This window comes from Somniosus microcephalus, chromosome 13, assembly GCF_052327205.1.
Source record: "Somniosus microcephalus isolate GS21.2 chromosome 13, FLI_Smic_1.0, whole genome shotgun sequence".
Classification (NCBI taxonomy): domain Eukaryota; kingdom Metazoa; phylum Chordata; class Chondrichthyes; order Squaliformes; family Somniosidae; genus Somniosus; species Somniosus microcephalus.
The window spans coordinates 103,940,422-103,959,274 of NC_140999.1; the positions used below are offsets into that span (position 1 = coordinate 103,940,422).

Here is an 18,853-nt window from a genome sequence, read left to right on the forward strand (position 1 = left end):
TAAACTGACACTGGGCTACAGTTTACTGTGCACCCGGTATAGCTGCAGCTTGACAAAAGAAATACAGCCTGGGACAGTCAGTGCACGTGTCCATACTGACACAGGCTGAGCAACGTATCACCAGTAAATATTTCCACCCCATCATATCTCCCATGCTGCACACTCGATCCCAAATGATTCAATGTTTTTAAATTATTCCAGTAAAATACACACATTAAGCTTCATTTAACCTAAACTTCAGACATTATTGAGCTCATTATCATACAGTGGGAGACTGAAAAACATCACTCATTGCCTAGAGTCTCAGTGTGAAAAGAAAGATTTGTATTTATATAGCGCCTTTCACGACCTCGGAACATCCCAAAGTGCTTTACAGCCAATGAAATACTTTTGAATGTAGTCACTGTTGTAATGTAGGAAGCCAATTTGTGCACAGCAAGCTCCCACAAACAACAGCGAGATAATGATCGGGTAACCTGTTTTAATGATGTTGGTTAAGGGATAAATATTGGCCAGGACACCGGGGAGAATTCCCCTGACCTTCTTCGAAATAATGCCATGGATCTTTTACGTCCACATGAGAGACCAGGTGAGGCCTCGGTTTAGTGTCTCATCTGAAAGACGGCACCTCCGACAGTGCAGCACTCCCTCAGTACTGCACTGGAGTTTTAGCCTGGATTATGCGCTCAAGTCTCTGGAGTGGGACTTGAACTCAAGGCTCAGAGGCGAGAGTGCTATCAACTGAGCCAAGGCTAACACCTTAACACAGGGTTTAAATATGTTATTCAAATATTTCTAAAGTTTGCTTCTTTCACAGGGCAGAGGCATATTACTGATAAATTACAGCTACTGAATAAACTCTTCAATCACTGCTCCAGCAAACAGTAACTCCAGTATCCTTACCAGCATGTGCTCGGCCAGCCAGCCCTCTTCCTTAGCAATCCTGGAGGCGATGCGCAGAGCGAAGCACTTCTTCCCCAGCAGTGAGTTTCCTCCGTAACCGCTCCCGAATGACATAATCTCCCTGCGCTGAGGTATGTGGGCGACTAGTGTCAGCTCGGGGTTACAGGCCCAGTTATTGACCAGTGGTCCTAAATACAACAAATGGATTATCACCCAAAGGTTCAATACAAAGCTGTTGGATCAAAGTGTAGGATCCCTCTCCCCTTCCTTCCCCCGCACCCAGAGAGCAATAATTGATCAAAAATGGCAGGATCCAAACTCACTCTTTAGCGGTAAAGGGCATCCGACGGAATGAAGGCATTTCACAAACTGGCCATTGCCCAGGGTCTCCAGGACAGCTGATCCCATGCGAGTCATGATCCTCATACTAGCCACGACATAAGGTGAATCCGTGAGCTGGATCCCAATCTTGGACAGAGGTGACCCCACAGGTCCCATGCTGAATGGAATCAGGTACATTGTACGGCCTAGAGATTTAAAGGAAGAAAATCAATCCTGAGACTATTCTGGGATAGAATTTGACTGATGTTTAAATCCTTATGAACCCAAGGTTAAGCTCAGGTTTAGCTACAATTACTGCTGTCTGCTACGGAATTTACAGAATTACAGATAAGAAAAATGAGGTGACATATTATTTGGAAAATAAGAATTTAAATGAGGTAGAAGAGCAAAGGGATCTCGGAGTACAAATACACAAATCACTAAAAGTTGCGACACAGGTTAGCAAGGCCATAAAAAATGCAAACCAAGCACTAGGGTTTATTTCTAGAGGGATAGAATTGAAAAGTAGGGAAGCTATGCTAAACTTGAACCTTGGTTAGACCACACTTGGAGTATTGCGTACAGTTCTGATCGCCATATTATAAAAAGGATATAGAAACACTGGAAAGGGTGCAAAAAATGATTAACAAGGCTAATAGCAGAAAGACGAGGGTATACATATCACGAAAGGATGAACAGGCTGGGTCTCTTTTCTCTTGAAAAAAGAAGGCTGACGGGTGACCTAATAGAGGTCTTTAAAATTATGAAAGATTTTGATAGAGTGGACACGTAGAGAGGGTTATGCTGATAGATTTAGATGAGGAAAGACGGGAGGAGGCTCGAGTGGAGCATAAACGCCGGCATGGGCTGGCTGGGCCGAATGGCCTGTTTCTGTGCCGTATATTCAATGTAATCCTATGTAACATATGGAATAACAAACATTGTGAGTAACAGCATGGCAGTGATTTCATCAACAGGTTCAAACGAGGTCATAAATCACAAGAGTGGAGCTCAGAGTTTCGATCTGTTATCCAAACCCCAAACTCCCTTGTAGCTGTTATTTGTACAACCTGTAGTCTGAAACACAGTGGGGTGCGGGGGGTGGGGTGGGGGGGGGCGGGGGGTGGGGGGCGTGGTTCCTTCAATTGTTCTTGCACTTTTGGTTGGGGTTTGCCACCATTTGCGTTCTGCATCTTCTGTGTCAGCTATTGACTCCCCCCCCCCCCACAGAACAGGCAAACCTCTCAACTGCAGGGCTGTAATTAGGGCAACAGATAGATGCAGCCGGCAAGCTTGTCTGCAACACTGGTAGGCAGAAGTTGTCACAGTCAGCAGCAGAGATCCTGGATTCTCCTAATAGATCAGGAACCATGTAAGGTATCCTGGAATGGTCAGAGAAACGGGTGAACAGAGTGGCTGAGTAGCTGAAGTGTGATAAGGTCCACACTGAAGAGTCAATGACTGACTTAATCAGTACATATTTATCATAGAATGGAGGCCATTTGGCCCATCGTGCCTGTGCCAGCTCTTTGAAAGAGCTACCCAATTAGAACCACTCTCCCGCTCTTTTCCCATAGCCCTGCAAATGTTTCCTTTAGAGGTATATATCCAATTCCTTTTGAAAGTTACTGTTGAATATGCTTCCACCGCACTTTCAGGCAGTGCATTCCAGATCATCACAACTCGCAACGCAAAACCCTTCATGATTTTGAACTCCTCTATGAAAACTCCCTTTAACCGTCTCTGCTCTAAGGAGAACAACCCCAGCTTCTCCAGTCTCTCCACGTAACTGAAGTCCCTCATCCCTGGTACCATTCTCGTAAATGTCTGCTGCATCCTCTCAAAGGCTTGATAACCTTCCTAAATTACGGTGCCCAGAATTGGACACAATCCTCCAGCTGAGTGCTAACCCATGATTTATAGAGGTTTAGCATAACTTCCTTGCTTTTGTACTTCTATTTATAAAGGATCCCGTAAGCATCTGAACTTGTCCTGCCACCTTCATTGAGCAATCACTCAGAAGTCGATGTTCAGAAAGAGATACCGCAGATTGATTTAATGTCTGTACCTTTCATACACTCTGGGAAACGTGCTTTGAATGCCTTTTCAAACTCCTTCTCGGACAGCCAGCGACCGAGCTGGCTGACTCCATTCTTTGGTATGGGAATGGTATCCCTCTGCTCAGGGGTCACAATCACGGTTTTACTCTCCACACGAGCAACATCCTTGGGGTCCGTGCGAGCCAACCAGCTGGAAATGGCAAAAGTTGATCAATTCAGTCATGGTGAATCCCACATTAAGGCGAGTCAATCCTCATCAAAATTAGAACCGCAATAACACATCACTGCAATGTGTGGTGAATCAGGATTGACAGCACAGCCCTGGGACTGAGCCCAGCTATTACATTTGTCTGATCTGTCCATGGTCTGAAAGCCCTGTACAGGACAGTGATATTTCTGTAAGACCCCTGATTTTAGATTGAATGAAATGCATGTGTGTGAGGTGATGCACCGTGGGAGGTGGTGGGAATGGACTTATGCTGTGCGTGTTCTGCCTTCTCCTGTTGTATATGTTGCTGAATGTGGCAAGCTGAAGATTTACTGGACTCATGTTCTGATTGTCCCTGTATGGACCAGCTACAGTGAAGCTTGTTTTTTGCTTGGTATCAATGAGTGTTCATTAATTACAACTCTAAATCAAGCATTGAACCCTCATCCTTTTACTTAATTTGCTTTGTTCAGCACTTTTCATGATTGTAACTGCTGTCATACAAATAATTAACGTGTTGTCCTATATGTCATTTCACAGACACAGAGGAGTGGGCCTTTGGCGTAGCGGTAGCATCCCCACCGCTGGGCCAGAAGGCGTAGGGTTTCGAACCCCACTCCAGACAGTCCCGGCAAGTGGAGTCGGAGCTCCGGCTCTAAATTCTGGGTTGACATCCAGCGGGATACTTGCGTCTGTGGGTGTGGGTGCCCGCCACCCCCCCCTCATATGGGTTGTGGGAACCCGTAAAACCCTCCCACCATAGGATTAACCATGCTAATGGCTGGTATGAAGATGGTTACGGTCACGGAAGGAGCGTTAATCGTGGCCAGAAATCCTTCCACCACTTCATACAGTTCCCCAAAGGGAACAGTGTGAAGACACGTACGATGACGACAGACACAGAAAATATCTCCCTTTATCAAGTATTGCAGGGGACTGGATCTCTGCCCATTCACCTCTGGGGCATGAAGGGTGCAAAAATCTGAACATGTGGGCAGCAAATCAGCCGCACATTGGCACTAAACTGGCAACTTCACCCAGGAGTTATAAACAGCTGGTGTGGCGAATGGAAATCTCACACTGGTACTGTTGTGTATGTAATATGTGTGCTACTTTGAACCTATGGACAGGACTGCACTACTTGTTGGGCGTAGTGATACGCAGTACCACTCCTGGCCATAGGGGTATAAATAGTACTGTGGGTACTGATCTCCCCTCAGTTCCCGCCTGTGGGCATGAAGTAAAGACCTACGTATAGTCCCTACCTCCAACCAGTAAAGACCTGTTTTATTGTTACTGATTAAGTCTGAGTATTAATTACTTGAACAACTCACAGATTTAACACTGGCGACGAGTCTGATTCGGACCCTGCGGCAGTCACTCCACGGCAGCTTCGTCCACAGCCAGGACGTTGCAGAGAGGTTTCCACCCTCTCCACCCCACTGGAAGACATCCTGACCTCGGAGCCTCCATCGGCGACCGTCAGCTTCTTCTCCAGCTTGGTGGTGGGTAAGCCGTTGTCTGAGCCGGGCAGCGACGCGACAGGCAGTCGACCGCGTTGGCCGCACGAACGGGGCTGGGGGAGCTGGAGGAATAGGGTGCGAGAGCCGCTTCGAGCGGGAGGCGTTTCAACGGAGCGATCGCATCTCCTGATAAGAGCCGAGAGCTGCTTCGCGATCCAGCGATCGCATCCGCTGATAAGGGCCGCACTCGGGCGATCGCGGCGAAGATAAGGGCCGCACTCGGGGGCTGAAGGGAGACGGCGTTGGGGGACGGGTGAAGACCGCCAAGCGCGGGAAAACCGCCATTTTGTGGGTGGAGGACGACGGCAAGAGCGGGAAGCCGCCATCTTGGATAGCAGTAAAAAAAAAAAAAAAAAAATCTGAGAAATTGCAAATCTACAATGCCTAAACACGGGAATATTAGTACCTTTGATAGTGACCTCGAAGATTGGGCCATATATGTTGAAAGAGTAAAAAATTATTGTAAGGCCAATAAAATTCGTGACCAAGATAAAGCTCTAACATTATTAAATTTAATGGGTGCGAAGACATACGGGCAATTGAAACACCTGTTATCACCAGATGAACCGGCGGATAAGACGTTCGATGAGATTGTTACTGTCCTGAAAGATCATCTAAACCCCACGCCGCTGATGCTAGCGGAACGATTTAAATTTTATGACAGAAGGCAGCTACAGCATGAAAGCAATGCTGATTATTTGCTGGAATTGCGTAAATTAGCGAAATATTGCCAGTTTGGAACGGGACTGACAGAGGCACTTCGAGACAAATTTGTGTGTGGTTTATTTAAACAGGATACACAAAAGCGACTGCTCGAGGAGAATGAGCTGACGCTTGAGAAGGTGGTCACTATGGCAGCAGCACACGAAGCCACAGCGAGAGGCACGGCAGTAATGCAGCTACGGTCACCGGAGCTCAGTGCACACAAATTGGGTGTGAGTTCTGGCAAATGTTATCGTTGTGGAAAGACAACGCATGATCAGAACCAGTGTTGGTTTAAAAACCAAGAATGTAGAACTTGTGGTAGGCTTGGACATATAGCTAGAGTATGCAGGTCAGCGAAGAAGACCAGCAACAAGAAGTCACCGCAAGGAAAATACGCAAAGGTACACAAGGTGACCGAACAGGAGTCCGATTCAGACGCTAGCAGTAATGAACTGGCTAGCTTAAGAGTACTCAACGCTGGTAAGGGTGCAGACCTCCAGACAATTTGGGTCACTCTTCAGATAGAAGGAGTCCAAGTAAAACTGGAATTGGACACTGGATCGGCATTGACGGTCATAAATAAGAAAGATTACGGAAAGTTATTCCAACATATTCCCCTACAGGATACGGGGATTATATTGGAAACATACGCGGGGCAAAGAGTGTACCCCATTGGGAAAATAGAGGTTGCAGTGGTCCACAAGGGCGAAGACAGTCAAATAATGGACTTATATGTGATATCTGAAGGAGGTCCTCCACTACTAGGACGGGAGTGGATTAGGAAAATGAATATGGACTGGCATTTCCTACAAACAATAACGAGTGAGAACTCGGTGAAGATAGTCGGCCCAGACTCTGGAACGGATGATGGTAAGCCCAACTCAGGTGCAAAAGACAAAGTTTCAGCACAGAATTCCACTGAGCAACAACAACATAGTTTAACTGTGGATTCTGAGTCTGGCAAGTCTACTGATGTGCCCATTTCTGAGGGACACCGGGCTCGAACTCAACTCCATTTCAAACTACAACAGCAATTAGAACAAATGCTTCGCCGTTGTGAGCAAGAGTTGAATGCAACGAAAGAGTTCTTTGATATAGAGTTGGAGAATCTGGAAAGACAACAGAAGCAGCTGATGGAGAAAATGGAACAGGAGCACACAAAACGTCTGATGTCAGAGGAGTTAACGGTCAGCCAACTCCTGCATATGCTGAAGGGCAGGACTCTGAAATGGGAAAAACTTGAACACGAACTTCAATATTCAAACGAAAGGGGTTCGGAGCTCTCAAAGGTTATTGGAAGAGCTGAGGTGGCAACTGTGGGTACTGATCTCCCCTCAGTTCCCGCCTGTGGGCATGAAGTAAAGACCTACGTATAGTCCCTACCTCCAACCAGTAAAGACCTGTTTTATTGTTACTGATTAAGTCTGAGTATTAATTACTTGAACAACTCACAGATTTAACAGCGGCCATTTTGTATGCCCTTTTATCAAAGGTTTTTCTGTGCAAGCTTACTTTGGTCAATAAACAGTCTTATTTTATCCAGTTTTCTTGCTTGATTTCTGCTGAAAATTTTCGAATCTTACAGGCCCCCCTGTGATACTGATAGCTTGCTTAAAGTATCAATCCTTGATGAGCAAATTTTCCCTGATTCCCCACATCCAAACATTCCTGGCACTTAACTATCTATGCCCCTCACGACACATGCAGTTCCCATTTCCGGAGAAAATGAAAATTACCTCATGCACATTTGGAATCATAGACAGCAAATCTTAAACTATAACACCTTCACCTGTCAGATGGGCACGGGTTGATACCCTTTTGCGCCATCTGCATACACCTTTTATTAATCAAAACTTAATAACGACTAATAACATAACAATACTTAATTCCTTATAACCCAAACCAAACGCAAAAGAAAACACGGATGTTCAAAAGAGAAGCAAAAACCAAAAAAAAAAAAAAATCTTAAAATGGATGGACTCTTAATCTTCTACTAGCAGCTTAAAGTGGGGTGTCTTCTTCCCCCATTCGCACATAGCGTTCTTTCCATTCGCCCGCGTTCTCGTGCCTCTGGAGGCGTTTGCCTCTCTTACAATGCACGAAGAGCAAAAATATCACAATTAAAACCTGACATCCTACTAGGATATGGGATGCTATTCTAATCCAGGCTGGGATTTCTATGTTGGTGAACAAGTCCCACCATGGTGGGATGGTTATGTCCAATATGTCTTTTCCTATCTCTAAAGTCTTCTGCTCCAGTGTGTAGAAATGTTTCTGCGAAATTATAACGGCTTTTAAAATCTTGGTGAGGTGTTCGGGAAGAGGGGGAATGACATAACCAAAATGCGCGACAAATCGTTGTAAGTCTGTGAAATTCTCTTTGATAGTGATGTGTACGGTGGAGGGCGCAGGAATGGGAACAATTCGTTGTTGTGCCACTTGAACCTCGGCCCTGGGTTTGAAACAGAAACTGCTATCACTGACCGAACACCACTCGTGTTGTCCATATCGGTACTGAGGCGCTGCAGTGGTGACGCAGTATGTCCCACCCCCGATATATGCTACCTGTGGGGGCACATGGTCCTCTGCCATTGCCTCCATCGTGCAATTCACCGGCTTTGCGCTAGCGGTTCTGAACCCGCACTGTGGTTTCAAAAAGGCATTCAAGTGCTGGGGACACAGGATGATGTGTGCTCCCCGGCTCCGACATCCCGAGAGGTCGGTGCCTGTCATCGTACGCTCCCATCTGATGACGTAAGGCGGGACCACTGCGTAACGAATGTGTGCACCCCCCTGAATGACTCCAATGTTCTCTACTCTGTATACCGGGGCGGGCTTTGCTGCGGGACCCAACACCGGCATTCTTACTACTATTCCCATAATAGTGTGATTCGAATGTCCGCAGTCCACTGGAACTGGGTATGCTTCTGCGGCTAGCCTGAGCTGGCACGGGCTTAATGCATTCTCAAAAGGGTGGAGCGCTTGCAAGTGCTTGTTGCTGATCCAGGACGGGACCAAACCCTGTTTTAAATCCTCAAGATTACTGCGGCCCTCGCCCAATAACCACGCCCCGTACAGCACACAGGCCTCGTTTTGCGCAGCTTGATCGGACGCATTCCGATCCTCCTTAATGAGTGCATTTACCGTTCTCGCGTGTTTCTCCAGCTCAGCAATTATGTCCTTAAAGTGTAGTGTCATGGCCTGGTCCTCATGCAACTCAGAACCCACTACCTTGTTTTCGTCTGTCAATATGTTCCTTAACTGGGCTTTTAAACCGTTGATCTGTGTCTGCAGCTCCACGTTATCTAGAGCGTTGACAACAGATGTCCCGGTATTAAAAGCAGTGAATATGTCATTTACAGTACCCCTTCTTTGCCTCCCGACTCGATCCAAAACTTCTGGCGGTGTGGTGTATAATTTGTCTCTGTCGATGTCGGCAAAGTCAAATTCGTAAAATTGTCTAAACATACGGGTTAACAGGACCTGGTATAATTGTTCCGTTTCTTTGGGACACCACTCCGGCAATCTTACCTCAGTGAGATTTAAAATCACTGAGGCCACCGCGTAGTGTACCCCTTGGTACAGCACCTGACCGGTGGGTACCAATACTAAACCGTTCCCGGGTCCCTTGGTGGTGGTTGGGCATCCTCCTTTCTGGGCTAGTGCTACCGGAAGCGTGGGCAGGGGCTTGCGTGGGCGGGTGATGAGTTCAGTGGCGTTCACCGGAATAGGGGAGTATGGGGCTCCGCACGCTCGAGTGCTAACATCCCATCTCATCCCCTTCCCTTCATCCTGCCACTGCCTCTGGAAGAAGATGGACACGCCCTTGGGGCAGACGTGTCTCGAACCCCACATACAGACATATATTCCCTCATCTGGTTCCCACCATTTGTCCCAACACACACGTAATTGTCCGTGAGTTCCCGTAATAGTCCGATGGGTGTTATTACCCAGTCGCTCCCACTCGACCGTAGAGTTTCTCATGTCCTTTCCCAGCTTTCGTAACCACCACCATCGCCTTGGTGGTACGTTCCCATTGCACACCAGACAAATCCTCTTTCCCACGGTAACGCTGACTCTGGGCGCTAGGATCCTCACTCGAGGGCACGTTAATGAAGTCTCTTGGTAGGCAAAACCGAAATTGCTGGAATATTCCGTAGAATTCGTTCCCAGCCAACCTGGCCATCTCCCTTGGTGGAAGTAGGTGGCGGTTTCCTCTACCTCTCGCTCCCCCATCCCATCCGTTGCGATGGGGGCCGTGTCCCCGGAGCACCCGAAAATGATGACGTCCTTGGTGCGGCCTCGGTAGGCCCACCCGCACCCGATCGCCATGAACGCGACGACAATCCTTTCCATCGTATCCCAGGTTTCTGTAACCAACAAAACGATGTAGCCGGGCTCCCGATAGGTGCTGGCCTAAATTAATTGGATGCATGGGTTCCTGGACCCCGCTCCCTAACAAACACACATACCGGGCAGACCTCAAAATTGTACTCTTAACACCATATACTTTACATTCCTTAAACTATGACCATAATTACCTAACTTAACTTATGTACAGCGCCGCCCTCCGTGGGGCGGCTTTCCGAATCCCTGTGAGGTCTGTCGTGTGCCACACCCTGCGGTGGGGCTGCATTGATCTTTGGCTTTGATCCCCCGCAGCCTGTCGCTGCTGAACGGGGATCATGTCTTCCTGGGGCTGCTTTAAACCGTGGTTGGGAAGGATGGGGAGAATCTGGCCAAAATTTTCTGGGCTGGGGCGCTCGAGCCGACCTACGAGGGGCTGCTTTGGGTTGGGCTCCCGGGGCCGATGGACCGGGGGTTGGGACTGTTACCGTTACAGCCTGTGGTTCCTCCACAGCTGCCGGCTCCAGCTCCCCTCCCTCAGGCTCCGCCCCCCGGGGTCGGGATCTGTGGCTTCTGACTCCACCTCACCTGTCCCTACAGGTAACGAGTCTCCGCCCCCACTCCCTACCTCCCCCAAGCTTGAGTCGAGGGCGGGACTGCCGTCCTCTGACTCTTCCTCCTCCGTGATTGGGTCTAAAGCGAGGTTGAGCTGTTCGGGCTCTCCCCTGCCTAAATCCCATTCAAAAGATGAGACCTCCCACTCCAATGGGATGGCCTCTCCCTTCACGCAGGCTACTGCTCCAGCCTGTGTGGTCTGTGACTCTGTTACAGGCTGAGGATCTTTGTTCTCAGACCTGGTCCCCTTTGGTGGCCCTTTTGTACCCGGTTTAAACAGTTTACACTGGTTGATGTGAAACCATTTGGTACGTCGGGGCGTCTTCACTGCATAAACCATGGGGCTGGCCTTGTCTACAATGCTGTATGGCCCCATGTACAGTGGTTCAAAACTCCCTACCCTGGCGTAGTTTCGGACCATGACCTGGTCTCCGACTACCCACTCTTGTTGTTTCCGAGGTTCCAACAACAGTTTATTTCCCTGGTGCTGTCTTCCCATGTTCCCAGCCGCCTGTCCATAAATCTGTCTCAGGCGCTCCAAGAGGGTTTGGGCGAATTTGTCCCGTTTCACCTCTCGGAGCTGGCCCTCAGTGAGCACCGGGGCTAGCACATGGGTGGGTGTTCGCATGATCCTTCCAGTCATTAACTCGTGCGGGGAATACCCCGTGCTTTTGGACTGGCTGGCTCGGATCCCCATGAGGACTAAAGGCAGGACCTCTGCCCATTTCTGGGGCGAGCCCATTGTCTCTTTCCTCAGCTTTTCCTTGAGGGTCCGATTCATACGCTCAACAATCCCGGATGACTGGGGATTGTATGCTACGTGCCACTTTCCCTCAATGCCCAAAAGCATGAGGGCGTTCTGCATTACTTGACCGGTGAACTGACTCCCTTGGTCGGACTCTACAAAACGGGGGAGTCCCCACCGTGAGAACACTTCCCGAATCAAGATCTTAGCAGTACCCAGTGCCGTAGCTGTTCTGCACGGGAAGGCTTCTACCCATTTGGTGAACACATCTACCAGGACAAGGCAGTACTTATAGCCTCCCTGGGCGGCGGGCAGGGGCCCTATGTAGTCGACCTGAATCGACTGCCATGGTCCCTCTACCCTCCTGATGTGCCCCATGGGCACCTTCCTTTTGTGGGGGTCTGGGTTGTTAGCAGCACACACAAGACAGCTTGCGCAGAACTCGCGGACATCGTCCCGAAGTCCCGGCCACCATCCCGCCTGCTCCACCCGTTGCCAGGTGACCTCAGGTCCGGGGTGTCCCGCTCCTGGACCCTCGTGGGCCAATTGCAGGAATTCCCTTCAGTGCTGCTGCGGCACAACCCACTGCTCCTCTCGGAACAGCATACCTTCTTTGACTGTGAGGGCTGCCGTACTGTACGGACCTTCTACCTGTTTGCCCTCTGTGATGGCTTTTAGGACTGCTTTTAGGGCGGGATCCAGGGTTTGGACGGTCTTTAGGTCTGGGGGCGGTGTCACCCCTGTGTTCCCGGGAATTCCCTCCGTGCCTTGGATCGACGCCATGGGTCCGGGTTCGTATGGGTCCCAGAGAATGCCGTTGCGGGCACCCTCCCTGGCTAGCGCATCCGCCTGCTGGTTGCCCTGACTGCGGGGTTCTGTAGTGGAGTGAGCCTTCACCTTATGGATGAACACCTCTCCTTTCTCCCCCACAGCTGCTAGGATCTTCTCCAGCAAGGGCTTAACTGTTAAAGGCCGCCCGTCCGCGGAGGTGTACCCGCGTCGGGACCAGATGGCGAGGTACTCTGTACACGAATTGCACGTGAACATGCTGTCTGAGCAAATCGTGTATGGGGTTGGGAAAATCTCGGGGTGGGTAACCACGTACGTCACCGCGGACAGTTCAGCCTGCTGCGCGCTCATAGTGCTGGGGAGCTTAATTGCCAGGGCAATGTTTGCCGCAGGGTCATAAACTCCACACCCTGTGAGTCGCTTGCCGTCAGCTACAGTGCTAGAACCGTCTACGTAGATCTCGCGGCCCGTGGGATGTATCCCGGCCCGTAAACCTATGTTAACTTCCCATACCCCTTCTACGGAACATTGATGGGCTGTCCCGGGATATGCCATATTGGCTGCGAGCCTTGGCGCGCAGAGGCCTTTAACTTTGAGATCCATCTGGGAAAGGAGGAGGGTCCAGCGCGCAATCCGAGCGCTGCTTACGGTCCCATCCTTAATCCTCCCGTCCAGAAGCATCTTCGTGGGGGTGTGATGGGTGAGGAGCGTAATGGGAGAGGTCCCTGTGAAGATCACTGATCTGTTCACAGCCCAATGCGTGGCCAGGAGATGCCGTTCGCAATTGGAGAAACTCCTCTCCACATCCGTGAGCACCCTGGAGGAATAAACTACTGGTCTTAGCTTGCCGTGCCGCTCTTGGAGCAGCACTGCGCTCAGGCTGTCCCCACTAGCGGCTACCTCCAGAAAGAACTCCTCTCCCCCATCTATGGCCCCTAGGGCTGGCGCGGTCTGCAGATCTCTTTTCAACTTCTCGAATGCTGCCTGGCACCCCTCGTCCCAAGACCACTCGACTCCCTTGTGTAAGAGTCGAAGTAGCGGGGCCGCTGTGGCAGCATAGTCCTCGATGAAATCTCTGCAGTACCCGGTCAATCCCAAAAAGGACCTTACACCCGTTACTGTGTTGGGAATCGGCAGATCTTGTATAGATTCCCGTCTGGCCTTATCTATGGCTCTTTCCCCAGCGCGGATGGCCAGACCCAGGAATTTAACTTCCTGCTGGCCGATCTGGGCTTTCCTTGGGTTTACTTTGAAACCCTTCCTTTCTAACAGTTCCAACAATTCGGCTAACAGTGGGCCGTGCTGCTCCCTTGTATCTGTGAACAGGAGTAAGTCGTCCACATACTGCACTATCTGGTTGGGCTGGCTGAACTCTTTCAAACTCCCCGCCATGCACTGATGGAAAATGCTGGGGCTGTTGTGAAAACCCTGTGGTAAGCAGTTCCAAGTGTACTGTTGCCCTTTGAAAGTAAAGGCAAACTTGTACTGGTCCTCCCGCCGCAGCGGAATGGACCAAAAACCGTTCGAGATGTCCAGCACCGTGAATGTGGTCGCCGATGCTGGAATACTCCCTATTAAGTCTGCAACTGCTGCTACCGTGGGCGCGCAGGCTGGGATATTACTATTGAGGACTCTGTAGTCCACCGTGGCTCTCCACGAATTGTCCGGTTTCTTTACCGGCCATAATGGGGAGTTCACGTGGGTGGCTATCGTCCTCAACACGCCCTGCTGTACCAATGAAGATATTGCTGTCTCCATGTCGGGTTCTGCCTCCTTGGGGAAATTATACTGCTTTTGGGGTCGGATCATGGGGTCCCCGTCTACGTTGACTTCAAACCCAGTGACTCTCCCACAGTCGTGCTTGTGGGTGACGAACGCGGTCAGATTTTCTGACACACGCGCCTGCAAGTCCGTTGGGACGTTTGTTACCATGAGCTTGAGATCGTAACCTCCTGACGGCTTCATAGTGCACAGGGCCCCCTTTTCTTCCTTCCCCGGGATTACGACTACCTTACCTAAACCGCCCTCGGCTCCCCAGAGACAGTGATTTCTCAGGTCCACGAGGATCCCGTGTTCCACCATGATTGTAACTGCTGTCATACAAATAATTAATGTGTTGTCCTACATGTCATTTCACAGACACAGAAAATCTCTCCCTTTATCAAGTATTGCAGGGGACTGGATCTCTGCCCATTCACCTCTGGGGCATGAAGGGTGCAAAAATCTGAACATGTGGGCAGCAAATCAGCCGCACATTGGCACTAAACTGGCAACTTCACCCAGGAGTTATAAACAGCTGGTGTGGCGAATGGAAATCTCACACTGGTACAGCAGCAAGTCTTCTGAGGCTGGGGCTGAGGCACGTTGGTGGGACAGTGTAGTCGGAGTTTTGCTCTGCATGTAACCCTGGTATACCCTACCTGGGAGTGCTTGTGGCTGATGCTGGATGGCAAAAGTGAAAAATTATGCACCTAAAATTGACACACACAATAAAACTTCATCAAAAAATATATACTGTATCTGTAAAGGAGAAAGCTGCTCACCAATTCTGATACTTGCGTAAGCGTTTGATCATCCCCTGCTCCTCCATCAGGGACAGAATCTGCCTGTTCTCTTCTTCACTCCCATCACAGATGTGGATGCTGTCCGGCTGACACAGCTTCGCACTTTGTTCAACAAAGTCTCTCACTGGAGAGCTCAAGGTGTTCAGATCCCCTCGAACCACATTCAGAAGGAGCCGAGTCTGAGACTGCAGCTGGGGGGCCATGTCTTCTCCGAGAAATGGATCAGCAAGAACCTGCAAAAGAACAATTACATCACTGCTGAGATCGGTCGGAATGAGCTTGAGTTTCGTCACTGAGCAACTCGCTGAATGTGAAATTCTTTTCCGGGGGTTAAGGACGCTTATGTTTACTGGCCCGCGGTATCTTGACACTTTGGATGCATTGAACTAGTCCAACATGCACACACAACTCAACTCAACTTAGAGAGTGCTACAAATGAAGGATGGTGTTCTGCACATTTTGTTTTTAAAAGAATACAGTAGAATCTAGAATATTAACAGTGGGAGTACAACTGTACTAACATTGCCACAACTTATTTGTTATTTACCTTTCCCAGTGTGGTTCATAAAATATATTTATTTAAGGTGTTTTATTATATTTAATATGGTCTATGCTGTAAATAACTCGGTTTAATTTCCTCCAGTTGGAAATGTGACTGAAACAGTCTGTGTGTGAATAAATCAACAACTTGCATTTATATAGCACCTTCAACGTAGGAAAACCTCCCAAGGCCCCTTCACAGGAAAGTCATCAGACAAAATCAGGAAATCCTGTTATAGACCCGCACTGATGCGTTCACTACCACTTGCAACCAAAGGAAAGCAGACTCCAATATGTTGCCATTTTTAGTGCATCGCACCCGTACTTTGCTGGGAAAAGTCTTTTACCATCAACAACATCCTCTCAGATCACAGGTCGCCATCAACCTTGTTAACCATCTACTTTTGCTATGTCACCTCTACTGTGCTCACTATGACTGTGAGAAACCAAAATACGTTTCGAGACATAGGCAGCCAAGTGGCCGAAGGATTAAGATTTCTTTTCATTGTTACTGTCGGTGAGGTTAGGTCAGTAATGTGGCCGAGTTCAAGAAGCTTATCAGCTGCTTGCATTTTTCTCTGTGAGGCTCGTGCCTTCATAACTGCTCATCTGATTTACGGTCTTCTAAACGACTCCAAGCTGTATGTTATCAGATATATATGAAAAGACATAGAAACATAGACATAGAAACATAGAAGATAGGAGCAGGAGTAGGCCATTCGGCCCCTCGAGCCTGCTCCGCCATTCAATGAGATCATGGCTGATCATCCAAATTCAGTACCCCGTTCCTGCCTTCTCCCCATATCCCTTGATCCCTTTAGCCTTAAGAAATATATCCAACTCCTTCTTGAATATATTTAATGAATTGGCCTCCACTGCCTTCTGTGGTAGAGAATTCCACAGGTTCACCACTCTCTGGGTGAATAAATTCCTCCTCATCTCAGTCCTAAATGGCTTACCCCTTATCCTTAGACTATGACCCCTAGTTCTGGACTCCCCGGCCATCGAGAACATCCTTCCTGCATTTAGTCTGTCCAGGCCTGACAGAATTTTATAGGTTTCGATGAGATTCCCTCAATCTTCTAAACTCCAGTGAGTACAAGCCCAATCGACCCAGTCTCTCCTCGTACATCATTCCTGCCATCCCAGGTATTAGCCTGGTGAATCTTCGCTGCACTCCTTCCATGGCAAGAACATCCTTCCTCAGATAAGGCGACCAAAACTGCACATAATACTCAAGGTGCGGTCTCACCAAGGCCCTGTACAACTGCAGCAAGACATCCTTGTTCCTGTACTCGAACCCTCTTGCTACGAAGGCCAACATACCATTTGCCTTCTTAACTACCTGCTGCACCTGCATGCTTACCTTCAGCGACTGGTGCACAAGAACACCCAGGTCTCTTTGCACTTCCCCTTCTCCCAATCTATTGCCATTCAAATAATAATCTGCCTTCCTGTTTTTGCCACCAAAGTGGATAACCTCACATTTATCCACATTATAGTGCATTTGCCATGTTTCTGCCCAATCACCCAACCTGTCCAAATCATACTGGAGTTTCACAACATCCTCCTCACAGCATACCCTCCCACCCAGCTTTGTGTCGTCTGCAAATTTGGAGATACTACATCCAATTCCCTCGTCCAGATCATTAATATATATTGTGAACAGCTGGGGTCCTAGGACCGATCCTTGCGGTACCCCACTAGTCACTGCCTGCCACTCGGAAAACAACCCGTGTATTCCAACTCTTTGCTTTCTATCTGCCAACCAGTTCTCTATCCAAGTCAATACCTTGCCTCCAATCCCATGTGCCTTAATTTTACAAGCTAATCTCTTATGCGGGACCTTATCGAAAGCCTTCTGAAAATCCAAATACACCACATCCACTGGTTCTCCCTTATCTATTTTACCAGTTACATCCTCAAAAAATTCCAGTAGATTAGTCAAGCACGATTTACCTTTTGTAAATCCATGTTGACTTTGTCCGATCCTGTCACTGCTTTCCAAGTGCTCTGCTATTACATCTTTTATAATGGACTCTAGCCTTTTCCACACTCCCGATGTCAGGCTTACCGATCTATAATTCCCCGCTTTTTCTCTACCACCTTTTTTGAATAGTGGGGTAACATTAGCTACCCTCCAATCCATGGGTACTGTTCCAGAGTCTATCGAGTTCTGGAAGATGACCAGCAATGCATCTACTATCTCCAGGGCCACTTCCTTAAGTACCCTAGGATATAGATTTATCAGGCCCTGGGGATTTATCGGCCTTCAATTCCGTCAACTTCCCCAACACCATTTCCCTACAAATACTGATTTCTTTCAGTTCCTCCCCCTCATTAATCCCTATGTTCCCCGACATCTCTGGGAGGTTATTTGTGTCCTCCTTTGTGAAGACAGAACCAAAATATGTATTTAATTGGTCTGCCATTTCTTTGTTCCCCGTTATAAATTCCCCTGATTCTGACTGCAAGGGACCTATGCTTGACTTCACCAATCTTTTTCTCTTCACATATCTATAAAAGCTTTTACAGTCAGTTTTTATGTTCCCTGAAAGCTTACTTTCATAATCTATTTCCCCCCTCTTAATTAATCCCTTTGTCCTCCTTTGCTGAATCCTAAACTGCTCCCAACCCTCAGGTTTGCTGCTTTTTTTTGCCAATTTATATGCCCTCTCTTTGGATCTTATGTTATCCCTAATTCCCCTTGTTAGCCATGGTTGAGTCACCTTTTTTGATTTATTTTTATGCCAAACTGGGATAAACAAATTCTGTAGTTCATCCATGTGATCTTTGAATGTTTGCCATTGCCTATCCACCGTCAACCCTTTGAGTGACATTACCCAATCAATCCTACCGAACTCGCATCTCATACCATCATAGTTCCCTTTATTTAAATTCGGGACCTTAGTCTCTGAGTCAACTACTTCCCTTTCCATCTTAATGAAGAATTCAATCATATTATGATCGCTCTGACCCAAGGGGCCTCGCACAACAAGATTGCTAATTAATCCTTTCTCATTGCATAATACCCAGTCTAAGATGGCCTGATCCCTAGTTGGTTCCTCGACATATTGGTCCAGGAAACCATCCCGTATACACTCCAGGAATTCCTCCTCCACAGTATTGTTACTAATTTGGTTAGCCCTATCTATATGTAGATTAAAGTCACCCATGATGACTGCTGTGCCCTTATTGCACGCTTCTCTAATTTCCCTTTTAATGCCATCCCCAACCTTTGCATTACTGTTTGGGGGTCTATACACCACTCCCACTAATGTTTTCTGCCCTTTGATATTTCTCAGTTCTACCCATACAGATTCCACATCATCAGAGCTAATATCTTTCCTTACAATTATGTTAATCCCCTCTTTAACCAGCAATGCTACCCCACCTCCTTTTCCTTTTTGCCTATCTTTCCTGAATATTGAATACCCCTGGATGTTGAGTTCCCAGCCTTGGTCCCCCTGGAGCCATGTTTCCGTTATTCCAATCATATCATATTCATTTACCTCTATTTGCGCTGCTAATTC

The 18,853-nt window shown here is 48.2% G+C and overlaps 1 protein-coding gene across 1 annotated transcript in view; it reads right to left on the reverse strand.

The window, feature by feature from the left end:
• The window catches only part of LOC147108513 (phosphoenolpyruvate carboxykinase, cytosolic [GTP]-like), a 28,233-nt gene that overhangs the window by 2,021 nt on the left and 7,359 nt on the right, over window positions 1-18,853 (reverse strand). The window contains exons 2-5 of the mRNA XM_086005162.1: window positions 14,760-15,013; window positions 3,293-3,474; window positions 1,227-1,430; window positions 904-1,091 (exon numbers count right to left, since the gene is read on the reverse strand). Of these exons, the coding sequence (XP_085861288.1) occupies window positions 904-1,091; window positions 1,227-1,430; window positions 3,293-3,474; window positions 14,760-14,983 (798 nt within the window). The 5' untranslated portion in view covers window positions 14,984-15,013. The remainder of the gene's footprint in view (window positions 1-903; window positions 1,092-1,226; window positions 1,431-3,292; window positions 3,475-14,759; window positions 15,014-18,853) is intronic.